Source organism: Poecile atricapillus, chromosome Z (genome assembly GCF_030490865.1).
Source record: "Poecile atricapillus isolate bPoeAtr1 chromosome Z, bPoeAtr1.hap1, whole genome shotgun sequence".
NCBI classification, from domain to species: domain Eukaryota; kingdom Metazoa; phylum Chordata; class Aves; order Passeriformes; family Paridae; genus Poecile; species Poecile atricapillus.
In genome coordinates, this window is record NC_081289.1 from 17,643,936 (window position 1) to 17,667,961 (window position 24,026).

Consider the following 24,026-nt stretch of genomic DNA (forward strand, 5'->3'; position numbering starts at 1 on the left):
CCTCCTGGGATCCAAATGTACAGAAATATCATCATTGGTGCAGGAGAACCAAAATAAATGTCTCCAGTAATTGACTAAATTAATCTTTGTACTAAATAGTCTTCTAAGCAACTCTCATTTAGAGAGGCTTTAATAGAATCACGGAGTGGTTTGAGTTAGAAAGGACCTTAATGCTCATCTAGTTCCAATCCCCCCCTTTCTGTACACAGGAACACTTTCCACTAGACCAGGCTTCTCAGAGCCCATCCAACCCAGGCTTAAACACTTCCAGGGATGGGGGATGCTTTCATGGGCGTGCACATAGCACAAGGAGCCCCAGTCCAGCTTCACACAGCATCCTAAGAGCTTGTATGTACAGGCTGCTGCGAGCGGGAGGCTGTTTACTAAAAGGATTAGATAAGGCTTGACAAAGATGCAGGAAGGTGGTCATGCTGTGCCTTAGAAAACTTTTGCAATACAGAACCCAAAAGATCCCTGTAGGCAATTCCAGTTAGAAAAGAACCTAGAAAAGAAGAGTGGGGAGAAATTTCAAACAGGTTTGGCAGAGCACTTTGGACACAGCTGGATAGAGGGTTAAACTACAGGAGAGTAACCAAAGAGCAGCGTGTCCAAAACATCCCTGAGCAGCCACTGCTTGTACTGGAGAGGTCTATAGGGCTACCTCAAAATACTTTCTCCTATCTCTGAGAGAAAATAACCCCTCAAACACACTGCTGCTTCTCCTCCCACTCTCCTGCAGAAGGGAAAGCTGCTCTCCTGGGTTTGGTGAGGACAAGCAGCTCACATGCTCTGTAAGGCTGCCCAGCACTTAGAGCAGAAGTTCAATTCTCCCTGCTTTGGAGAGCACGGTGGTACCTACTAGGCAGACATCCATACCTTTTGGGTTCCAGACTTCCAAGAAAACCAGGACACAGCAGCATTGCTTGTAGGGCATCTATTGCAAGGCCCTTCCTTGATACAGACAAGTGTCATGGGGCTGAAGCACACCTTGTCTTTTGGTATCATTTTGGTCAGTCTGTCACATCCTGATTTTCAGTCTGAAACAGAGATCAATTCCTTATGCATTTCCTTTGCACTTCTGAAGTTAAGCAAGTCCTACTCTTGCTTGTCCACACATTCTGCTCTGGAGATCACAGTCACAGTGGTGGTGATGCTGTTTGGTACTGTCAGCATTTTCAGATACTCAAGCAAAGCTCTACTCCTTCCTCAGAGTACTTCTAGAGTAGGTTGGAAAGTTCCTGATGAGTAGGTGGGGGAAAAAAGTCACAGAAAAGGGATAAAAACATGAACTATTAGTTTCCTTGAGGAATAGCATGATAGCACCACCAAAATACTTGGGGTTGAGAGACCAGAACACACAGGCACAGGAGCTTCTCCAGTGGTCTGGTATTGTGCTTGACTCAGAATTTATTATAAACTATAAAACACAAACACAATTACTATGTTCCCCACTGTGTCCATTTAAACACAGCTAAGCAAAGAAGTGGGTTCATGTTTAATGGAACAAGCCACAGGAGAGAAGGCACAGCAGGGCCCACAGCCACATGGCACATTTAATTCCAAGGGAAGAACACCTGACTTTTACATGCAGATCAACAAAGAAATAAATTAATAAAACCAAGCATACGGACAGTCTGATTCTTTTATTTAAGACCATTAATTACATCATTATAGGCACCTCTGTTAGGGAACTCTCACACAACTTCCTGTGAGCCTGATCAGGAAGAGTGCCAAACTACAGCCCTGGGAACATGGTCCCCTTTTAGGCTGGGATGGTTTCAGCACTAGTAAGGGCTCAGGTCTTCAAAGCAGCTGAGTGAAAAGCAGCTGGTAGAGCCAGACCTGTGAGGAAGAGGAGGATGCTCAGAACTGCACTGGGGAGAGTGGAATAAAGCACACAGAAGAACTAGCCCAGATCAAGTCAAAGTATGTTTATTCATGTGAGGTCAGTTCAGACATGACCAGTTTGAAAACCTTTCTCCCTCAGAGCACCCTGGAGAAATACACGGAACTGAAAACCCAGGACAACAGCAACAGCAGCAATCCCGAGGCCTTAGGCACGCCTCACTAATTGGGGTTGGCCCCAAAGCACCCTGGGCTTGGCGCTCCATCACTTCTGACACTTCTCAAGAGGGGACAGAACTGTTTACAGGAAGCCATTTGTTACAGGGGCCGGCTTCTCCTCCCCCCAACCCCAGGAACGTCCCTTTCCCACCCCACCTTTCATCAGAAGCTTATCTGCTGCCCAGAGAGGCAGCCAAGAAGTTCATCCAGGTTGGAATTTGAAACCAGAGATTCTCAGACACTGTGGCTGGGGCAAATGGTGCCACCATCAATTTTAGAACTAAATTTCAGGGAGTTTTCATTCTATTTGTACAGGAGCTAATGAATAGCTTGGGATGTGAACACTAACCCCAGGGCATAATTCTGAGAACAGGATGATAGATTCTCAGTCTCCTGCTCTAATTATACAGGCAAAAATTGGAATGGGAATGGGAAGAGTCAAGGACTCGGGTCCCATATCAGCTTAATGGCATCATTTCCTCAAGCACTGAAATATTTTGAGGGGTAGTAAAAAGATGCAACAATGACCTCCACCCAGAGAAAGACTCAAAGAAAGTATAAAACGGGGCAACTGAGTTCCACATTAAGGAAAGCTGTGCATGGAGACATAACTACAGAAGCAGCAATCACCAAGCAACCATTCAAAACTGTAAAACCGTAAGGCACTAATGATGTTCCACTCATTACAATCAACACATGGCTAAAAATTGACATTCATCAATTAAAAAATAAAATAAAATCAATGTACATTTTGAAAAGGCAACTGTTTTCCTATTTAAAGTTTCAAATTCTCAGCTCCAACACTTTTGATGCTCCCCACCTCCATCCAGGCACTGCTGACTAGTCTGTCGAGTGCTTGCTCACAAGTTCTGCAGGTTAACACAGACCTATTACAATGAAACATCTCAAGGCATAAACACAAATAAATTTTTTGAGAAGTTAATCAGTGATCCCATTAAGACCACAAACAGATGTTAGAGGTGTCAGTCGGTCACCCCACTTACCACAGTACTGCAAAGCACTCAAACTCCACCACACCAAGCACAGCCGCTTGTTTTTAGTGCTTGCAGGAAAACCTGCATCTACCTTTCCCTTCAAGGTACAACTCAAGCTTCCAAACCCTGGAGCTTGAGGTCCCCTATGCAGCCATAGCCACAGGAGCATGAGGCCAGACAGCAGCAGTTGCTCATTAATGCTACTCCATGAGTACACTTCAGTCCCTGTCTGGAAGCCCCTGCCTGAGAGCAGCCAGGTCCCTTAAATTCTTTTAATTCCATTCTGATCCTTCTTTCCTAGAGATGAGCAATTGCCCAAGGAGTATGAAGTCAGTGACACTAGTTTCATTCAGAAGGTCACCTCACACCCATTTTGGTCAGTATTGGTCAGGTTCAATAAACAAAGTAGTGAAAGTATTTGTGTCCCATTACTGATCCCTGAAGCCACTCAAGGATCCTTTAGACACAAAGGACCTATTAAGGCTTATTTCAGAGATTACAGGAAAGTATTGCACACTATTTGTCTGCTTCAACAGTTAAAAGAAATCTCATTTCTCAGAGATTAGTAACATTATTAAAAAATGTTAAAAACAAAATACAGAGGTAACTTCTTCATGTGACTGCTGGAATATGTAACAGTTATGAGACAGGGGATAGCAGAGGTCCATCTGCACAGAGATTTAGCAACAGCAGTTTTTAAACAACTGGACAGCATAAATCCCAAATAATTATTTTTGCCCTTTCTAAAAGCTAAGGTGATCTGAAATTTAGGACTATCCATGAACTGCACTCTATGACTTTACCAGCACTATTGCAAGACAGCCTCCTAAAAACCGTCAGTTTCAAACCGCTGACTTTGGTCAGCACATCCAGAAATAAATAAGAAAAGGTATAGGAATAAGACACCCAACAGAAGACCCTGGTGTGACTGCTGGAAGAGTCTGGGAGGCTGGGACAATCCATCAGTCCCATGCATTGTCAGGCTTAGGTCAGCAGCTCCGTGACACAGGTGGTCTCAGGACAGGTATTTGGTGCTTCACGACTGAGCTCACCCAAGGCGAGTCAATCAAGCCTTGTGGAGTTGTTTTGAATTGGTCCAAACCTGGAGGATGCAACAAACAAGTCTCCCAGAGTTTTGATGAGTGTCCCAGCTGTCAGTTCCATATAGCAGTCCTTGCAGAGGGGAGCAGAAGTCACTCTGCCAGCATTCGGAGGCGCCGCTCATGCAGCAGCAACCTGATCTCCCTCACGATCAACGGTGAAATGAATAGGATTGTTGAACTTGTCTGTGGAAAGAAGCAAATCCAGGACAATTAGCACAGAGAAAGCTGAGCTGCAGCCATCCCCTGCTCCAACATGCATCCAAGGCCATCCCAAGAAGACACAGGCTAAGAGAAGCAATGACAGAGTGGCACAGCAGAGGAAGGACTGAGCTTGCAGGAAAGCTCATGCAATTTCAGCTGTCATAATCACCTTTTCATAAAGATGAGCTCTCCAGCTCCTCAGTGACCTTCCTCCTCACCACCTCTGCTGGTTAACAAAGTGGCCTTCTCCCTTGTCAGCACAGATGCAAAGATATCTCCTGGCACTTCCAGCAGAGAAGACCAAGTAAATTGTGCAGCATTCACCACTGTGGTGATGCTGAGCATATCAGGGCCTCAACAGCTCTCTGCCCTAGCAGCAAAACAGGGCCAAGGCATTTCCAGTTTAGTTCTAATACTGTCATTGCATTTCCACTTATCTTCAAGATCTAACAAGGAAGCAGCTTAATTTCAGCTCTCTGAAAATATTAGAAACTACATTTCATGGAGATGAAGGAGGAAGAAGTCCTGCCTTGGAAGTCAGGTGGTGTGAGCTTCAGGAAATGCATACAGGTATTTTTGGACAAGTATTTTTGTGTCTCTGCTACGATCTCAGTTCCTGTCAGACAACGTGACTTTAAAGGATCCAAAATTAACCCATTTGACTTAGACAACCTGAGGCAAAGCCACACCACCGGCCACTTTGAGAATGGTATCAGAAGTCACAGTTCTCAGGTTCCCACAAAAACATCTTATGGCAAATAGAGCTTTGACAAAGAATTTTTTAAAAACGTGATTTCTTACCATTAGAATGAAGAAATAGAAAACCCACATCCATCCCAGGTTCTCCTGGATCAAGGACACTAGATACTAAACAGAAATGAAAAAAACATTATTCAAACTGGGAAGATAAGCATGACATTCAGGCATGACGCTTTCATTTTCTAGACTTTGTGGGCTGTTGGCACTCCACACAGAACTGATGACAAAGTCTTCCAACTGATCTTTTCCTGGCAGAAGAGATGACTCAGGACAGCAGCCTTTTTCTGTATGAAACCCACAGTTTCAGCAAAGCAGAGACACCATCCTGAAGCTTTACAGTAACTCAGAACAGCACAAAGACAGAACTGAACTACAATTTCAGAGGGTGACAAACTGTGCTGAATATGAGGTTTTTGCATGGAACAGTGGGACATAAGAGGATGTAAGTACTCTCATGAGAACTAAATGCTCTAGAATGGCTTATAAATTATACAGGGCACATTTCCAAGAGCTGTGCAACCAGTAACTACTTATACTTAACCCTTCATCTAGGCAAGACACTTGAGCCTACACTGTTCTGAGCTGCACCCTGGCTCAATTGGGCAGTCCAGGCCACACAAGAAAATGCATCCCTTATAAGCAGATTTATATTCAGATGTTGCACAAGGGCCTCCCTTCTTCACTACTGGGTACATCAAAACAGGATCTGAATTTCTAACATGCTCATTGTGCGTTTGCCGTTATTCACACACCCCCGGAATGACGTCGTGGTTGTCTCTGCTGGAATAAATGCAGTGTTGGAAGGGGAGGCAGGTGGAATCTCTCAGAACCAAAGACCCACTTTTTATGATGACGTGAGTTTGGATGGTATGTGTGTGGGAAGACAAAAACACTGAGATGATGCCAGAAGAACACAGAGTGCAACAGTGCACTGATATTTGTCCTCAAAGCACTTGTAATTTTCCGTGTTCAGAGGAGATAAGCAGCATCTATCCTACGAAACACTGACTGAAGGATTGTATTTATCAGGCAGTCAATGGCAAGCAGAAACCCAAATCTCTTTCTGGAAAAGAAACTCGCATGCCTTGCCTGCATCCTTGGTATTTTACCACCACTGGGGATGCCTGGAGTAGAACTGGCTCAGATCTCTCTACTAAATCCTCCCCAAAGCACCACTGCGTTCTTTCACGTAGCTAACACTTGTATTTGAGAAGAAAACATCCCCAGTGGGCACACTGTCAGCTTCCTCCTCTGCAACACACCACTCCTCAGACCTCTGGCAGCACACTGTATGGACTATTGAAGCAAGTGGGGTTGGATTTACAAGGTGCAAAAGACATCCACAGATAAAAAGAGAAAGCACAAATAAGAGCAAATTTTAAATCACTTCATAAACACTGTAACATTCATAACAGGTACTCAAATTTTAGTCAGTTATACATACACTTTTCTGTAAGAGAAGGTTTTCCTATCACCTCAAAACAAAAAATCTCAAATTTCAAAGTATTTTTTCACTCCTTGCAAAGTTTTCTGAAATTCAGGATATGAAAGTCTGTAAAATTCACTTGAATTATCAAAGTGCCTTAACATTAGCACTATGAATACTTAGTTTAATTCTTAATTACATGGTTTCCACTGGAAACTTTATTAAAACAGACAGGTTCCCTTGGTTGGTACTTAAGTAATCATTTTTAAAAACCCCCAACCCTCTCTTTCTCCCCGCACACAACTTCAGATTGAAGAATGCACTAAACATCTGTAACCACAACAGACGCTTCTCTTCCTTCCCCAGACCTCTCTTGTCCTTTGGGAGCCTCACCTGGCCCACGGCAGCACCAATACTGCCTGTTCCATCCACAATTCCTGTGACTGTTGCCAGAGCCTCACTGCTGCCTTTCACCAGATCCTGACGCCCCAGATCAGCAGAAATTGCAGAACTGATCATGTTAGAAGGGCCTCCGATGAAAAATCCTGCAAGTGACAAGAAAACAGCCTTGGTGCAAAATACTCAGACAGACTCTCAACAAAACATCTTCAAAACACAGATTTTCTACCATGAAAGCTCAGGACAAGGATTAAGTCTAGAGACAGTGCTCAGAGACTAACTGCAGGTGAAGGGATATATGAAACATAGAGTCATGGAACACCCCGAATATCTGGAGCAGTCACACAGAAATAGAAAAAAAAAAAAAAAATTACCCACAACAACAGGACAGAGAGTTCTGAAGTAAGAGTATTTAGAAAGAAAGGCTCTATTCATGCAGGCCTAACTCCATAACACAGCACAGTATGTGTGGTAGCACAAAAAGCCTGTGACCTCTCGCAGCACACAGGGTATTTTGGATTCTGACAAACACCCTCCAGTTTGAGCTGCAGTTCATGACTCTGTCATATACCCACCACCTCAGATCCCAGATCACTGTATCAATCCACCTCCATCATACTGAGCCAAGGCAGATCTCCTCAGCTCCAGGCCATTATTTTATACAGTCTATATTCTGTAACTGCCACTATAAGGCAGTTTTCCTACAGCTGTTTTCCAGAGGTGACAGAAACTGGGACCCAGTTTTCACTCTTTCTGCAAAACCAGTAGAGATGGCAGCACACACTAACACCTTGCCACCACTTGGCTGGTGTTACTGATTGTTCCGCAATGGATTTAGACGTCTACCAGCATAACAGTGGATTTTGAGAAATTACCTGTAATTGCCATGATCACAGCATTGATAGGTTTGCTGTTTGGGGAACCTGCAAGAGAAAGTCCATGTGAGTGTAACTTGAATAGTAAGAGAATCCTTCATCTATCTTTCTGGGGAAGTCAGACTCAGCTCAAACTCCCTCATCACAAAGTACTCAGCACCTGAATCAACCCTTTCACTCTTTCTCCGTTTTCTAAAATACTTTTTAAAGTACAGAGATTGGACCTGGAGGTAGTAACCCAACAACTTCCCAAACAATACTGTGTAATAAAGCAAAACACGCAAACCCCCATATCCAAATTCCTCCTTACAAAGCCATGTCTGAACACCTACAGGTTCCCCTTGGCTTTCCAACAGCACATGTACATGCAGCTGGTTTTCCATTCCAGTCCCTCAGTGCCTTTCAGACAGTTTTCCCTGATTTTCCTCACTTCCAGGCATCACCTGAACTCCTCCCTTCCACCCAGGGCCTACACATGGCAAGTTATTGCACAAAGCAAGGTGCACCCTCTTCCATATTCTCAGGCCATTATTAGTCTTATGTGCAGCACACTATGGGCATAATAAGGTTTCCTGTTTTGGCTGAGGGACGCTGAATTTTCACACTACAGGAACTTGGGATCACCTGAGGCTTCTGTATCTGCTTGGACAGTAGCACATTTTTGAGTTAAGCACAAGGCACCTGGGGCTCTGGCTGTTCTGCTACCTAGTCACAAACTTCAAACCACATCAGCAATAATTTCATCTTTACTTCCAATTCACTTTTCAAAGCAATGAGTTAGCACAAGAGCCTACAAAGACCACCAAACCAAATCCTTGCTATTCACTGATAACAACTTATTGACCTTACTTCAAGACCATCTGAGTAAGCCTGCATGCTCCCAAAAGCCATGCTTTTCATGTGCAGATCCAGCAGAGATTTCTACCCAGAGATCTCAAAGTGGTCTATAAACGTCTGTCTGGACCACCATCCCATTTTGGAGGAACACACAGAGAGGAAAAATGGCATCCCAGTGAGTCAAATCACTCTGTACCACAGGATATTGTCTGAAGACCTGTCACCTCTAGAAGTGCTTCATAGATGTTTCACAGAAATTACATCTTCCCACCTCCTCACACTCTGTTTTCCCAAGATTCCTTTCAAAAGCTGGACACCAAGAACTATATCATAAAAGAGGCAGAAACTCTCCAGTTGCACCATTTTCAGAAGTGTACGTAGTGAAGTCTAAGAGCTTCTCCTGTCTCTGAGTAGTGCATATATACTCCAGCACAGATCTGTCCACAGATTCTCTTTCCTTATAGTACAGGGAAGCACCTGAGATTTCTTGCTCTGCCAGTTATGGTGCTGACACAATGACAATGCCAAAAATCTCACTGACACTGGAGAAGGACCAGTACCATAACTCAGTGCTACAGGGAAATCCAGCTACTCAGAGAATTCATTTCCACCCCATTAACCAGAGAACAGATTTCTTCCTGTGCAGTGTTACACTTGAGCAAAATAGACCAAAAGGCACCATTCTGATCCAGAAGCAGTTTCAAGACCAGAAAACATAACGAGAACAGGCTGTACTCTGGTTCTCTGCAGGAGGTGCTGAATGAACCTCTTATCCCTGTGCAGCACATGCGTACTCACGGCTGTATCCAAAGAGAGAGCCCACAGCAAAGAGCAGGCTCACTGCTAGCACAGGGGCTCTCTTCTGCAGCACATCAGAAATCAAGCCCTGGATAGTCCCACCTGTTTAAAAAAAAAAAAATCCCTGTCAGGCCCAGGATGCTGATACCTGGAACAAAGCTTGTTTCACTAAGTGCAGTGGCCTCTGGCCTCCTCATCAATACACATTCCCTCTAAAATCCTGGGAGCTAAGCCTCCTGCCCTTACTGTCCCGGACACAGAGACAGAGTAAAGTGTCTCAGATAAAGCAGAGAAAACTACTCATACTGCTTTACTGGGAATTTATTATTTCTTTTTTCTGCCACTAGCCAATGCTTCTACTTTCCTTTCTCTTCTCCTACAGGACCACCACAGCCCTGGATTAACCAAGCTGAACACTGTGGCTGGTTCCTTTACTGAAAGTACAAGAAAAGGTAGCTCTTTCTCACAGGGAAAATATTAACACACAGGAGCCTCACATTCTCTGCTGTCTCACCTACTTGGGGTGGGTGCAACTGAACACAACAAATGCCAAAGGCCAATAAAAATCACCTTACGTACCACTGGTACCTCTGCAGGAACTGCTCTGCTGGTAAAAGCCAGAATGCTGAGAAAGCCTATTGCAGAAAAGGCCACAGAAGCAAAACCCGACCCTGAATGGACCCAAACAGGGATGTCTATTAACTGGACAAGGGAATAAAGCTAGAACCTGAGCACAGGAGAGGAAGTCTAACACATATACAGTAAGTTTATTTCGTTCTGGAGGAAGTGGGTCAGGTTTTGCAATAAGAGCAATTACATTTAATTTCTGAACATAACACAGTGCCTACTCTGCTGAGATGTGCAATGAGTCTGTCCTTAGAAACACAGGGCAGACTGGACAGTATAGAACCCATGAAGTCCAGATCTAAATCTTCCCCAAGGGTACTTGTCAGAAAGGAAGTAGCAAGCAGGTGCCCCATTTTGCACACAGCACTTCTCAAGAAGTCCTAGTCAGTGAAGAAAAATGCCAGCTGGGGGTAATTTTCAAGAGTATGGCAGTGCCCTTCAGTTATATGTTAACTCTTTAGAGTGTCATACACTTTGTGTTCAAGTAAAAAAAAGCCAAGCAGCCACACACAAATCTAGACTTTTCCCACATTCAGTGAACAGCTAGATCCCACTGAATACAACTGCTCTGGCTGCATTCACTGCCTTTCATCCTCAAACACTACGGAGGCAGCTGCAAGATGTCACTCCCCTGCTCACTCACCTATGATTCCTCCCACGTCATACCAGATGGAGAGCTGGTCAGCTTCTGCTTCTTTCCATCCAAAGTTGTTGCTGAGGTAGAAGGGCAGCCAGAAGAAGAATGAGTAATTCACCAGCTTCAAGCAGGCATAGGCCAAGGAGTACTGGAACAAAAAGAGGGCCAATGAGCAGTTAGCACTTGAGAAATGCAAACAACATCTCTGCTTATTCCCATAAAGCTCTGGATCCAGATAAAGCTTTCAGGGGAAAGCAGTTCTGAATTTCATGTAAGAAGGCAGCATCATGAAAATTTAATGCCGAACATCAAAGGGAACCCAGGAATGCAAAAAATCACTGCCAAGAAGGTTATTTTTTATCACTGAATGCAATGGGTTAAAACACTTTCAGTGTAATCTTGAGAAGAAATGACACCAGGCTTCAAAAAACAAAGAAAATTTAATTCACCTTCTGAAGAGAAGGGAGCCAGCCACGTGACATGAAACAAGCTTGAGATTTAGTCATCTGTGCATCATGCTGAGGAAAGTTATATGAAGTGGTTCCTCTGTGCTATCTTGTGCTGCTCAGAAGGCTCATCTGCTTACAGCACCAGAAGAGAAAGCTTCACTCATAATCCCCAGGCAGGTATTCCAGGACACAGAATGAAAGGTTTGGCCAAAGCTTGAGCTCAGGCTTCCAAACCAAACAGCTGAGACAACCACCTTTTGGCTGCTGGGCTCAATTTGTCCTTAGCTAGCAGATCTCCTCCTTCAAAGCCTTCATGTGTGTGGCAAAGACCAGTTCTCAGGGACTGCTGGCCCAGCATGCAGAGGGACAGGTCACCCTATTTCAGTAAAGACAGCAGTTCAAGGAACCCATTGGAAGAGGCAAACAAGGACAAAGATGTTAAAGCACAGCCTTTGAGGCTCTGTGCACATGGACACTTGACTTTGAATTTCAAAAAGCAGATATTTTTATACATTAAACTCCACAAAATCACCTCTTCTGAATTTATATTAATAGATACAGACTTCTTAGCTGTATTAGTAATGCTTTTTCACTCTTTAGAGGACACAAACTCATTTCCACCATACATGGAAGACATGGGGATGTTTGGTAGGGTTTTCCTGCCTCTGGGTGCGAAAAGTGCACTGTACAAAGTGATATTTATTACAGCACACTAAGGAACTGTCTACCAGATTGCCTTGAATGATTAAACATTGAATTCCTAGCTCAGGGGAAAGCTGTCTGTACTAAAACTCTTCCACCATATCACTCAGCAGGAGATGAGAAGAGCTACAGGAAAAAGTATGTCAAATAAACTCTCTGCAGAATCTTGACAATGCTTTGGAGACTCTTTCAGTATTTGGTTTCTCACCAGTCTGACATGGTATCCCTGTTTAGCTGGGCACTAAGCTGACATCAGATAAAACTCAGAGGTGTTCAGGTCACTGGATGAGGGTGTGGAACTTGTCCCCAAAACCCAAAGTTCAAAGCCAGCAACCTCTGTTGCTGCCATCTCCTTTTGTTCAGGCCAGTGAAAAAAGCCACACATCAACTGAGGCAGACATCATCACTAACATTTCGTGTGAGGCACTTAGCCAGAGCAGGAAAGAACTCAAGATGGGTTTGCTTTCTTTTGCCATCCCTCAACTAAGGCCTTAACAATAGGACTGTGGTTGTCCTGCACTCAACATACTGACAATGCACTCATCCCTTCTAGATTTTCTGTTGCCTTAATCTCAAGAGCCAACTGCTTTGCTTGTTAAGGTTACCTGACAACACTGCCCGTTCAGTAGTTCTGTTTCATGACAAATCCAGGCAGCTCCCACTGTTCTGCTGAGCAGCCACTCTGCCCCCTTTCTTTGGTTCTAGTATTCAGGGGCACACAGCCCACTGGTGCACAAGCTTAACATTGCTTTTAATGACAGGTTAACTTTTCAGCTGAACATGAATTGGGCAATACTGCTGATACAGAACCACAATTTTCCAAGGGACAGACAAGGATATGTGGAAACTGCATCACCGGGCCTTGTTTCCTGTTGTTCATAAAAAACCCTACACACTTTCCCAGATGTTACATCATGCTGATTCAGGCTTTTCAGGCCAGTTTTATTCTTTAAGATAACTGAAAACCTCCAAATCTCAGTATCAGTGCCACAGAGCTCTGTGTGATGCTCAGTTAGGAGTGAGAACCCCACTCCTCGGGGCAAGCATCTCTTACCAAGGAAGCATCCTACAACCACCTTTGCTCATGGCCTCGCTTGCAACTTCACAGCAGGAAGGGCAGGATCCCTGCTGCCCTTCACTGACTCATTAAATGCACTCCATGAAGCAGGATGGGAAGAGCAACACACACCACACACCCAGACAGCATCATCCATGCACACAAGGATACCAGACCCAACCCCAACATTTTAACAGCATGACACGTCAGATGTCAGCCACTACAAGATACGGTCAACTTATTAACAGTGATGGGAACAAATCCTGATAATACAAAAAGACAGCTTTACGTTCAACAGGTAAGTCAGCTCTTACTTAAGAATCTGTGTCCTCACCAGTACTACACCAGGAAGGCAACAAGCCTGGAAAAAGCCAATGGCCTTGGGATGGTTGTCATTGTCACTTGCTTGAATGGAGTAATTCCGGTCATCATCATCCACATCATCATTGCCCATTAGGGGCCTGTTGGCATCTTCTTCCACGCTGACTTCATCTTCATCTGCTCCGAGCTCAGGGAGGCCTAAGTTTTACAAAGAATAAGCAACAGGAAAAACGGACCACAGCCTGTTCACCCTCTCCCCACTCTAAAGCTACGCTCGCTTCTTTTAAGCAATTCTACCTTCTAGCAATTCCCTTGCTCTCCCATACCTCCATCCTCCTTTGGCTTAGAAACTCTTCTAGATGGTGTTCTGCAGTGCCGCCAGTTTCTACCCTTTGTCTTCTAGGGCTCTTGAAAGTACTGTGTGATCCTGGCGTCGGCTTTGTCTGTTCTGAGTGTCTGGCCATTAGTTGGAAGACACAACAAATTAGTGCATTTCCCCCCTTACTGAGGGGTTGGGATACTCAGCCCTGGCTCCTGGATGCCACCTCTCTCGAGTGTGGAGGCTGAGAGTAGCAGCAGGGTCTCAGACACCTGCTGCCTGTTAATGACTCTGCTGGAATGGAAGGCCTGGGAACTGCACTGTGCCTCCTGGGATGCAGAGCACTCTTACGAGCACACTTTATGGCAGCTTTAGAGCTCCCGACTTTACAGCCTTTGCAGGGACCTGGGAAACCTCCTCCATGGCACTGTCAAAGCCCCAAAGTTCTTTTGTTTTCCTGTTGCATTCTGACTTGCCTGCCACCTTCTCAGAGAAGAAACACCTCCAACCCAAGAGTTATTTATCTGTCTGTGGGAGACCTGCAGACCAAAACTACTTTCCCTTCCCATTGCACACTTAAGGCTTGCCCTAGTTTTCTCCTACAACAGCCAGTTATCAGTTTGCCTGCTGTTTTCTTTAATAAATACTGATGTTTAAGGTGAAGAAAAACAGATAATTAGGCATATCCTAGTGGAGATGTTAGAGCCAGGCTGTTTCATTTTGCTTTAAAAAATATCCAGACCCTATTCACGTGATGCATGGTAGCATTTAATGTGATCTTGGCAAGCAAAGCATTTGCTCCATTACATGCACTAGGGTGCAGCACCATTTGATAAGAGCCCTGAGGATAAATGCTGTCAGCATGAGTAGTACTACATGGGAAGCTGAAGATCTGCTTTCCATGAAGGGGCTGAAACAGCACAGCTCTTCCACTCACCCACTTCCTTCGGCGATGTCAGGAGCCCGAAGAACACAATGACTCCTCCAGCAAACTGTACTGAGGCAGTCACCAAGAAAGCATACTGAGGAGAAATAAAGCATGCTTTTTTAAGCACTTTCAGTCACATACACCTTCCTCTCTAATGAGGGTTTCTTTACATTTCAAACTCATGAGAGAGCAAACACAGCTACAACAACCCAGTCTGCATCCATGACACTGGCAAACAAGTGATCTCCTGAACAGACTTGGTCCTATCTAGGCCCATCTGTACTGAGGTGACAGCAGCGAGGAAGGAGCTGAGCCAACACAAACAGAGATCCAACTCTATTGAAAGGGATTGCTCAAAGAAGAGTCAAGCACCAAATTCAGACAAGGTTGTTCAGAGCTTTGGTCAATCAGATTCTTGAAATCCTCCAAAGACAGATCGTCCAGGCTCTGTCCCTTTGTTCCACTGCTTAACGTACATCATAGGAAAATGGTTTGCCAAACATCCAAATGGAACCTTCCCTGCTTCACTTTATACCCACTGCTTTTTCGCTCCCTCACAATGTAGTCCTGGAAAAAGTCTAGCTCTGATTTCTCAGCAATCCTCTCCCAGGCTTTGGAAGGGTGCTCTTGGTACTCTAAGCTTTCTCATGTCCAGAGTGACCAGCTCAGCTCTTCCAGCCTGTCCTCAGAGGCCCTGTGCTATGAGATGTGCTGGGTCACTCCCATTCTCAGCTGTCCACTGCCACACGACAGCTTGGCCTCTTCCCAGTCACAGTAGCTATGCCTCCATGCCCTTCTAGCTCCAGGGACTCCAGTCAACTCAGAAGCTGTGATGGATGACTCTGAGGAGCACTTGAAGCCACCCAAATCTGAAGAAGGTGTAATGTGACACTAGAGTTCCTCAATGACATCAGTCCCTTTTACTCTGAGAGGAGTCTGGGGCTCATTTCTCCCAGCTTGGAGGAGTCAGGAAAGGAAGAGCCTTTCTATTCTGCCTACTGTTTACTTCCACAGAATTCAGGAAGATGAAATTGGACACATTAGGCTGTTATCTCTCAAAGACAGGACAAGAAACCAGTGTCTCATAACCCACTCAGACATGCAGGTGTAGCTGGAAGCCAGGTAGCAATACCTACCTCATAGCCGTATTTGAGAACACAGGAAGCAAGGAATGCCCCAAGGATATTTCCCACAGATGCACAGGCACTCCAGAGTCCAAAGACAAAGCCTCTCCTGCAGAGGGGAAAAAAGATTTGAAGCAGGCAATGTGAGGACAGATGGCATTAAGAACAAGACAAAAACAAAACATTTAAGTGAACTTTAACTTAGGAATAAAGTTACACTATTTTCCCTGACCACTTCAAAGAGACTTGAAGTTCATTTAAAACAAAACACATAATAACTTGGAGATGCCAAATAGATAAACCAGGAACCCTGAAACATCTGTGTTAAAGCAAAGTGAGCTGGCAACAAGGTTACAAACTATGACTAGAGCTCATCTGCAATACCCCAAAGTGAGAGTAGAGCCTATGAAAATTAAAATTCAGTCACTCTACTCTATGGGATTTTTGAAGTTTGAACCTGTACTTTTAACACACACAATTGTGTTCACACCAGGCTGTCCTGTGTCTCCAGAAAAAAGTAAAAGACAGAGAGAGAGAGAGCAAGTACGGCATATTTCATTCTACCTAATTTTAATTATGATCTAACAATTGTCCTTTCTGGTTTGAGAATTTCAGCTCAGTCTAGGACTCAGCAGGTCAGATAAGTGAGTCACTGAAGAAAACTCAACTTACCCAGCTTTTCCAAACCAATTTCCCATGACAGCAACCACACAGGGCCAGCCAGTGGACTGCAGCAAGCCATTCACAACCCAGAGACAGCAGTAGAACCACTTGTTGTAGAAATGCAACCATTCTGTGAGTGTGCCAAAGGAGAATACCTAGAGAAGAGCAGAGGGAAAACAGAGAAGACACCCTGAGGCTACTGCTGAAAGACAGGCAGGAGTGGGGTCCTAAAAAAAGGAACAAGCTTTCAGGGAGCTATGCAGGGGCCAGGGCAGAGGCCAGGCTGGCATTGTTTGAGACAGTACAGGGCTCACAGCACCCTCTGCTGAGCCAGCACAGCTCTGACTCCAGAGACAAATGTGCTGTCATGGCACTTCCTCTCCAAAAGACTTTTGTCTCCCCAAACAGCATAGTTATAACAGGAGAGGAGAAGATGACATAAATAGTTTCAATGACAACACTAAAAATACAGCAGCCTTTTGATCTGCTGTTGTACTGACATCCTAATCCGTGAGGCTCTCTGTGAACACAGAACCCTCACAGGTCATGTATCTTCACCAATTTAACACAAATACTACCTAGCCAGGTCTCAAATTACTAAGTGCTCTAACTCAAGATAAAGACACATTGTGGCACAGCGTGCTTGATGCACAATTGTAGTCATGTGTCTGCAGAACCCAATAGGGCACAGTGGGGTTTGTAGCCACAGGGTAAATAAAACACACTCCACACATTTTACCGCTACTTTAATAACCAGAAAACCAGGAGATAAAACTGATTTACACTTATCTGAGGAGGCTTGAACTTGAACACAAAACACCTTTTGTTTAAAGCAGACATTCTGTTTTGACACATACTCTCCTTGCAATTATATAAAATAAGTAAATGAGTGCCTGGTATTGTTAGGATATCCTTTAAAGAACAGAGCAAAGATTGTGTTTGGAAGCAAAAGCCTGGATAACAACAAACATGGTCCAAGAGACTAAGTTATACTACAAATCAGTCCCTCAAAGCCCAAATACACCAATCTTGAAAAAAAGCTGTTCATCAAGTCTCTAGACAGTGTCCCAAATTTAGGAATTTCCTTCTAACATGATGTCCAGAGCTAGACATTTCAGGAAGGGGAGAGTCATTTATGCTCAATGCTCTAGACAGTGCAGTACCTGCATCCTGCAACAAGTTAGACCTGCAGGCTTTGAGACCACTGTGGTACAGCTACAGCTCACACAGAAACAGAGCCTCTTCTCCCTTACAGCAAAACCTAACCAGAAACCCTCAGGCATTAAAAAAACCCTAACCAGAAAACCTCAGGCAGATTTTTAAATCCCACTATTATGTTCCAACTTACCACCAGAGCAGAGGAACACATGCCAAAAGACAAAACCCAGCGTAAATTCAGGCGGTCCCCAACTATGCCGCTGACAAAGAGACCCTGAGAACAAAACACAGCATTAAATAAAGCCAGAGGATTTCACCTTACAGCTGTAAGAATTAAAATTACATAGAAAGGCCATACTAATCCAAACACTGCTATTATACCAACTTACAGTTTGATTCTAACCACTACTCCTGCCACCAAAGAAACCCTGATTGTAGCTGCTATTACATTTCTTTTTTAAAAGAACTCAGCTGAGAACTCTTGGAGAGACAGAACTAGTTCTCCCCAGTGACAGAAGTGTAAGAAATTCTGAAGTGATAGTATTTCCCTTGTGCTTGTTTACAAGCATCTTCCCATGGGTGACAGGCATGGGCAGAACTAACAGAAACTGAAAGAGTGCAGGGTTTGCTTCTGAACTAAGTTTTTTATTGTGGGTGTGATCTTTCCAGTAAGAGTCAACCAAAGCTGAGCAGTTTGGGGTTAGTTTTACTCACCACAGCATAGGAAAACAAAAAGATGGTGTCCAATGTCCCCAGGAAGAGAGTTGCTTCTTCTGCATTTGGAAATAAATGGCTGCTGTTCCAGAGCTACAGAGGGAAAATTTTGACAGGTAAACAGGGAGAGTCATAGCTCATTCTACTCTTTTTCAATGGAAACCCCAGCTCCAAAGCAGAACAGCATTGGCCTAAGCAAGCTCCCATCTCTCCAACACTTCAGTTATCAAATCAGGAACACTTCTGGCACTATCTTCTGGTGGAAAACGTCCACTGACACTTTGCTTCACTTCTAAAATGCAAGCTAGCAAACCAGAAGTGAGAAATGCTCCTTTCACCTGGATCAAGACAAATTAGTGGCAAAACAAACCCTTCTTCTAACTAGCATGCAGCTGTTAGACAGTTTCGTACTCTGAAACACTGATGAGCATTTTAATGAATAATACAACTAAGGCATATTCTGTTTTATGTGCAGCATCTCTTCTGTACTTCTCTTGCTGTCTTCACTAAATGAATAATTCCCTTAAAGTATTTGTGACAGCAGCCAGAATAAGAAATGACAGGAAACAAACAGAAAAAAAAGAGCAGAAAAGGAACAAGGGGAAGAAATAGACTGGTTGGAAATTATTTACAACAAACTCCAATCACTAATGTTGTTTGGTTTTGTGCTTACCCTGAGTTTCTCTTTAGTTTCAATATGATCAAAAAAGGGGAAAAAGTCTCACTTGTCCAGAAATAAAGATTAGTGATATCAGGTAAAAAAAATAGCAAGCTTTGAGGATAAGTTGAAGAATTAATAAAGTTAATCAGAACAAAGTTTTCTTCCCTTCCCACCATGCCCCCATTACAAAACAAACAAACCCAATCCAAGCTCAGCCTACAGATGTGCCATTAGTTTCAGCTTGATTCTGCCTCTCCAGGAGAACATCCTGTTCAGACAACACTAATGATACATCCACTTAGTTTAACAGATGTAACCTAAATTGATACCTAAAGGACCAGTCTGACCATTTTTCTTGATCAGACACATGCATTTCACCATCCAGCAAACACCAAATCATCTATATATAAAAAAAATAATAATAATCAAAACAGCTTCCAAAATATACTAGTTGTTTGAATGTTAGTTAGAGAACTAAATATAAACATCTTGCATTTCATTTTAGCGTCCCTGAGATGCTCAATCCTTTTGGCCATACTATAAAATCCTGAACACATTACAAGCCAAATTTTCTGGTTTTGCTTATCACAAGAAGTCTGCATTTATCATCCTTCTGTTCCCTCTGTCAAACATTCAAACAAACAATGATTTCTAATGCAGGCAACGCTCCAGCAGCTGACTTGGAACTCCTACCTCTAATAGATCTCGTGGCCTGTGACCAAGCTTTTAACGTGAGATTTCTTCTAGTTCTCAAAAGCAACAGGACAAAGCACTACAAAAAACAAGCCCTAAAAACCCCAGGGAAGGAACTAGGAGGTAGTTCTTGCATTCTCATTTGTGAGAACCAAGCAGTTTAAAAGTTCCTTTCCTGTAAGCAAGCACTGCCAAAACTCCCACTGCTTTAACTGAAACCAGGATTTTACAGACAAGGGGTACTGGATGTTAAGCATGGAAATCAGGCCTTTTAGATGCAAGACAAAATGTCACTCTTCATTATCAATTTAGGACAAACAGCTAGCACTGTCAGACAGCTTTCTCTCCTAGTCTGGCTATCTTTTTAAGAGGATGGCAGCAACACCACTGCCACAGAGAAAACACAGCCAGGATTTCACAGAATTCTCTGTAAGCCCATTAACCGCTTTGGTTTATTGCCTCCAACACTTCAAAGGAAGAGTCCTCTTTCCCTCCTCCGTGCTACTGGCTATTGCAGACTCTTCTGGGGCCCCCATTTCCACTGGAACACTGTAGCTACTTGAGAAGTTTCTCCCTGGGCACCACTGGGGAAGATTTCAGCATTGCCTGGTGATCGATAAAACTACAGTGCCAACACCTGAAGTTTCACATTCTGAGAAGAGAGGAACACCTAAAGGGGCCTCTTCAGCTCCACAAGCTCAGCTCACTGGCAGCTGCCCACCTTTCCTAGCACTTCCTTCTCCCTTGTGTCCTTACCTCATATGGCCGGAGCTCGGGGGCCGTGCTGTTTAGGCAGGAAGGAGTCCATTGGTTGGAAATGCTGACTTTGACATTACTGAATGTCTTTCTGGAGGCATGGAGCAGGGAATAACTGCCAGGAAACACACAAACACAGGTTGGCCCAATCTCCTCTGGAGGTCAAGGGGGAAAGGGTGGAAATACAAATCTCTGAGCAGAGGTACACTCAACCTACCTGAAGAAGGTCAGCAGGAACACAACAATATGATGATGGGTGCAGTGGGACACAAGGCCTCTGTTGGCAGGCTGCCTCCGTAAGCTTCCAGGCACAGCCATGTTCCTGGCAGCCCTACCCCTGCTCCTGCCTTGGCCACGAGGGCTGAATGGTGATTAAGTCATTTTTCTGCTCACTGAAAGAGAAGAAGGTGGAAAGGGAGGAGAAAACATATTTGAATTCAAACAGGTGTATGAAGTACAGCTCTGCTCCCCAAACAGCTTGAATCCAGACGGAACAACTCTATGCCATGCCTTTCCAACTTGTTTCACACCACTACCCATCTCATCAGTTGTACACTCCTCAGCAACTTCTGTGGCTTAAGGTGTCTTGTTATTCCCATTCTCCCAGTTCCCTCACGGCACTTCTTTTTTATGTCTCTCCTAGCAGACGCTTCTTCAGTGCCCAGGACCAAAGGAGTACCCCCTGGATCTACCAACTTCCAGCATTCTCCCATTAGAGACCACTGTGTACCATTTACACACAAGGTGCACTACAGAGTAGCCACTGCTACCCAGCTGGACACAGGCAGGTGATGAAGCCACAAGAGCAGCATTCGGATATGGCTGGGGAAAGGTCTGGGATCCAACTGCCTCACTAAGATGCTGTTGAAGGAATAAATTCAAGAGAGGACTTCCATAGATGGAAAAAGGTAAGTAACTGTGAGGACAGTGCTGAAATCCAACAGTTGGAATCCTTCTCAAGGATTCTCAAGCCTGAGATTACAGCTCCATCTGTCCCTAACTCATTAGTGCAGCACACACGTCACACCTTCCTGCTCCTACCTGCAGGGCATGGGTGACACCTGCCTCAACCTCCAGACAAGTAGAAACTAACAGTGCTGGAGGAAGGCCATGACAAACACACAGTTTACTCATGCTGCTCCACATCACACCACTCCAATCCCCCAGCTGTGCTGGCATAGCCAAGGGACAATGTCTGCTAGCAGGTTTTGGGAAACAGCCCCACTGGGCAGTGAGGGGATGAATCTCTCCACGCATTTCAGAAGACATGCCAACACCACAAACATTCTGAATGCTGAGAGGTAAAATAAAGCACCACCCCTGTTCCCCCAAAGGATCAGCACTGAAATAAAACAGAATATAATGCCTTTGTGTCCTTTTGTACCCACAGGCACTGCTTGAAATTATTTGCACATCTGACAGAAAACTTTTCAACTTCAGCTTCATAACTGCACTTGGAGAAAGTAGAAGTCACTGCCCAGACAGTCTTTCATACAAATTTCTGCTGCTGAAAACCCTTTATTTCACACAGACTTTTTACTCCACCTTTTAAAAGTTTCATCAAGACATCTTTCACTGCAGGCAGTCTCCCTTCCCTGTTCTCTGAGTGATGACACACACCTGACCAACAGCAATATCCAGCTACTGCTGGACATGTGAACCACCCTGGAAACTGACACCACATTCTGACCTCCACAACAGAGAGTGGCATGAAGATCCTCTGAGTAACACAGACCCAGCTATGAAAGCCTTGAGCCACTGGAGCTACAGCACACCTGAACACCTCCATTCTCATCCAGGACAAATGCAGCGAGTCTGCACAAGACCTGGCACCATCTGCCTCTTCCCAGCCCAGGAGCTCTTGAGCCACGCTGTCACTGCTCCAGCTGGCACACAGCACCTCGGTGTGCCAGCACCTCCTTGTAGGGACAGGTGCCTAGGCTGCTTGGGTTCACAGAGAGGGAAAAAAAGTGCCTACAACTGGAGCTGTGAGAAGGCAAGACTAGCCCTGGAAGAGGCAACTTTGCAAGGAGTCTTCATACTACCTTCACCTGAGGTCCCAGACCATTTCTCAGCATCAGTGAATGCAGACTCAGCACTCACACAAGTGCCATACAGTGCTACTCCCCGTCAGGCAGCAGTAACCCTGCAGCTCAGGGCTGTCCCCCACACAGAGTAGGGAAGCCAAGGCACTCCAGTGTCCCAGTTCCATGGTCCTTACAGGCCTGTGAGCCACACAGTCTGCTGGTCAAACACAACAGCTTCCTTGCCTCTCCCTCCCCTCCCACCAGGCAGACAACAGAGCTGTGCCGAGGAAAGCAAAACACTGCCACTTGTGCAATGCTGTGGGGAAAAGTTCCTTCTTTGGGTCATCAGTTTGCAGCCCAAAGCACAAGATTTACTTGCTTCATGTCAACATATGCAAATATAGATCTTATTTGTCCAAGATACTAAGTCCTTTTAAAGTTAAGACCTGGTTTGACCTTAAAGTCACCTTTTTTTTTTTAGCAGCACTTACTATTGAAACAATCTGTTCCTCAGAGCTTCCCAATCTCAGCTATCTCTCTAGACCTGGCACCGGATACTTACAGAGTGTTGAGATAACCACACAAGATCTTGTTTTCCTCTTTCTTCATCCTGCCCTTTCTATATTCAAAACTGGCATTTTTACTAGGCTAGAAAAGTCTGTAACCAGTTTCTTCTTTAAAATTAGTTTTTTAATTATTATGAGAACACCACAGTAACTTTGTGGTGGAGGAGGAACAAAAGCTCAGCAGCAGGATGACCCACAGAACTCAAGACAGTGAAGCACATGCCTTTAAGAAAGGAAGAAGAGTGCTTTTAGAGTGTTGGACTGCCTTGTCTAACTATTTAGCACTATTTAACTTCAGCAAGCCGGTATTTTGAGTAAGCTTTTGATAGGCTTTCACCCTTATTTGTTAAGCTCTCCTCGCTGTCCTACCTTATCCTTTCACTTAAAGTCAAAATAAGGCATCTTAAGTTCAAAATAAACACCCTTAATGCCCTCCAAAGCCGGCAGGAAAGCGCAGCCTTAACATTCCAAAGTGCAAAACAAACGACAGGTTTTCTTCAAAATAGTAATAATTAAAAAAAAACAACAACACAAAGAAAACGCCATGAAAACCCAAACCAATAACCCCCGACACTCCATGTCTCCAAACAGACAGAAGAACAGTGGCACAACCCCAAACCCACCCAGGGCCCTCCGCAGCCAGCACAAGCAGACCGTCCGTCACCGCGGATGCCCAAGGAGCTGCCCCGAGCACCTGAACGCTCCGAGAACGATCCGGGCTGCCGGGGAGGCCCGGGCAGCCCAGCCCAGCCCAGCCCAGCCCGAGCAGGGGGCGATGAGGAGGACGCGGCTCCCTCCCGGCGCTGGGGCCACGTCCTCGGCGGGGCAGGGAGCGGAGCCGAGCGGGCAGGGCAAGGCAAGGCAGGGCAGGGCAGGGCAGGGCAGGGCAGGGCAGGGCAGGGCAGGGCCCGGCCCGGCTCCTCCGCCGCCGCCGCCCCGGCTCCGCGCCTCAGCCACCGCCCCGAGGAGCCGCCCGGCCCCGCGTACCGTGCGCGGCGCCCAGCGCGGCCGGAGGAAGTCGGCGGGAGGAGGCGGCTCTTCCGGGCGGTCCCGCGGAGCGCCGGGAGCTGTAGTCCGGCCTCGGCCGCCGCCGGGCCCTGCCCGCCCCCTGTGCGGGGCGGGAGCGAGCGGCGCCGGCCCCGCGGTCCGGCCGAGCCCGGGGCGGGG

General features: G+C 45.2%; 1 protein-coding gene across 2 annotated transcripts; it reads right to left on the reverse strand.

Annotated features, from left to right (window-relative positions):
• Positions 1 to 1,628: 1,628 nt before the first annotated feature.
• Positions 1,629 to 23,961, reverse strand: LOC131593059 (sugar phosphate exchanger 3). 2 transcript variants are annotated; one of them, XM_058865251.1, is made up of 15 exons: positions 23,847 to 23,961; positions 20,484 to 20,658; positions 20,267 to 20,381; positions 18,157 to 18,249; positions 17,633 to 17,716; positions 16,294 to 16,439; positions 15,634 to 15,730; positions 14,507 to 14,591; positions 13,264 to 13,448; positions 10,728 to 10,869; positions 9,458 to 9,559; positions 7,823 to 7,870; positions 6,942 to 7,093; positions 5,165 to 5,230; positions 1,629 to 4,345 (listed from the first exon to the last, which is right to left on the reverse strand). In XM_058865251.1, exons 2-15 carry the CDS (start codon positions 20,582 to 20,584, stop codon positions 4,253 to 4,255), a joined length of 1,509 nt encoding a protein of 502 aa, XP_058721234.1. In that variant the 5' UTR covers positions 20,585 to 20,658; positions 23,847 to 23,961; the 3' UTR covers positions 1,629 to 4,252. The 2 variants fall into 2 exon arrangements, with proteins under 2 accessions (XP_058721234.1, XP_058721233.1); XM_058865250.1 differs by lacking the exon at positions 23,847 to 23,961 and adding an exon at positions 23,483 to 23,564.
• Between the last annotated feature and the right edge of the window lie 65 nt (positions 23,962 to 24,026).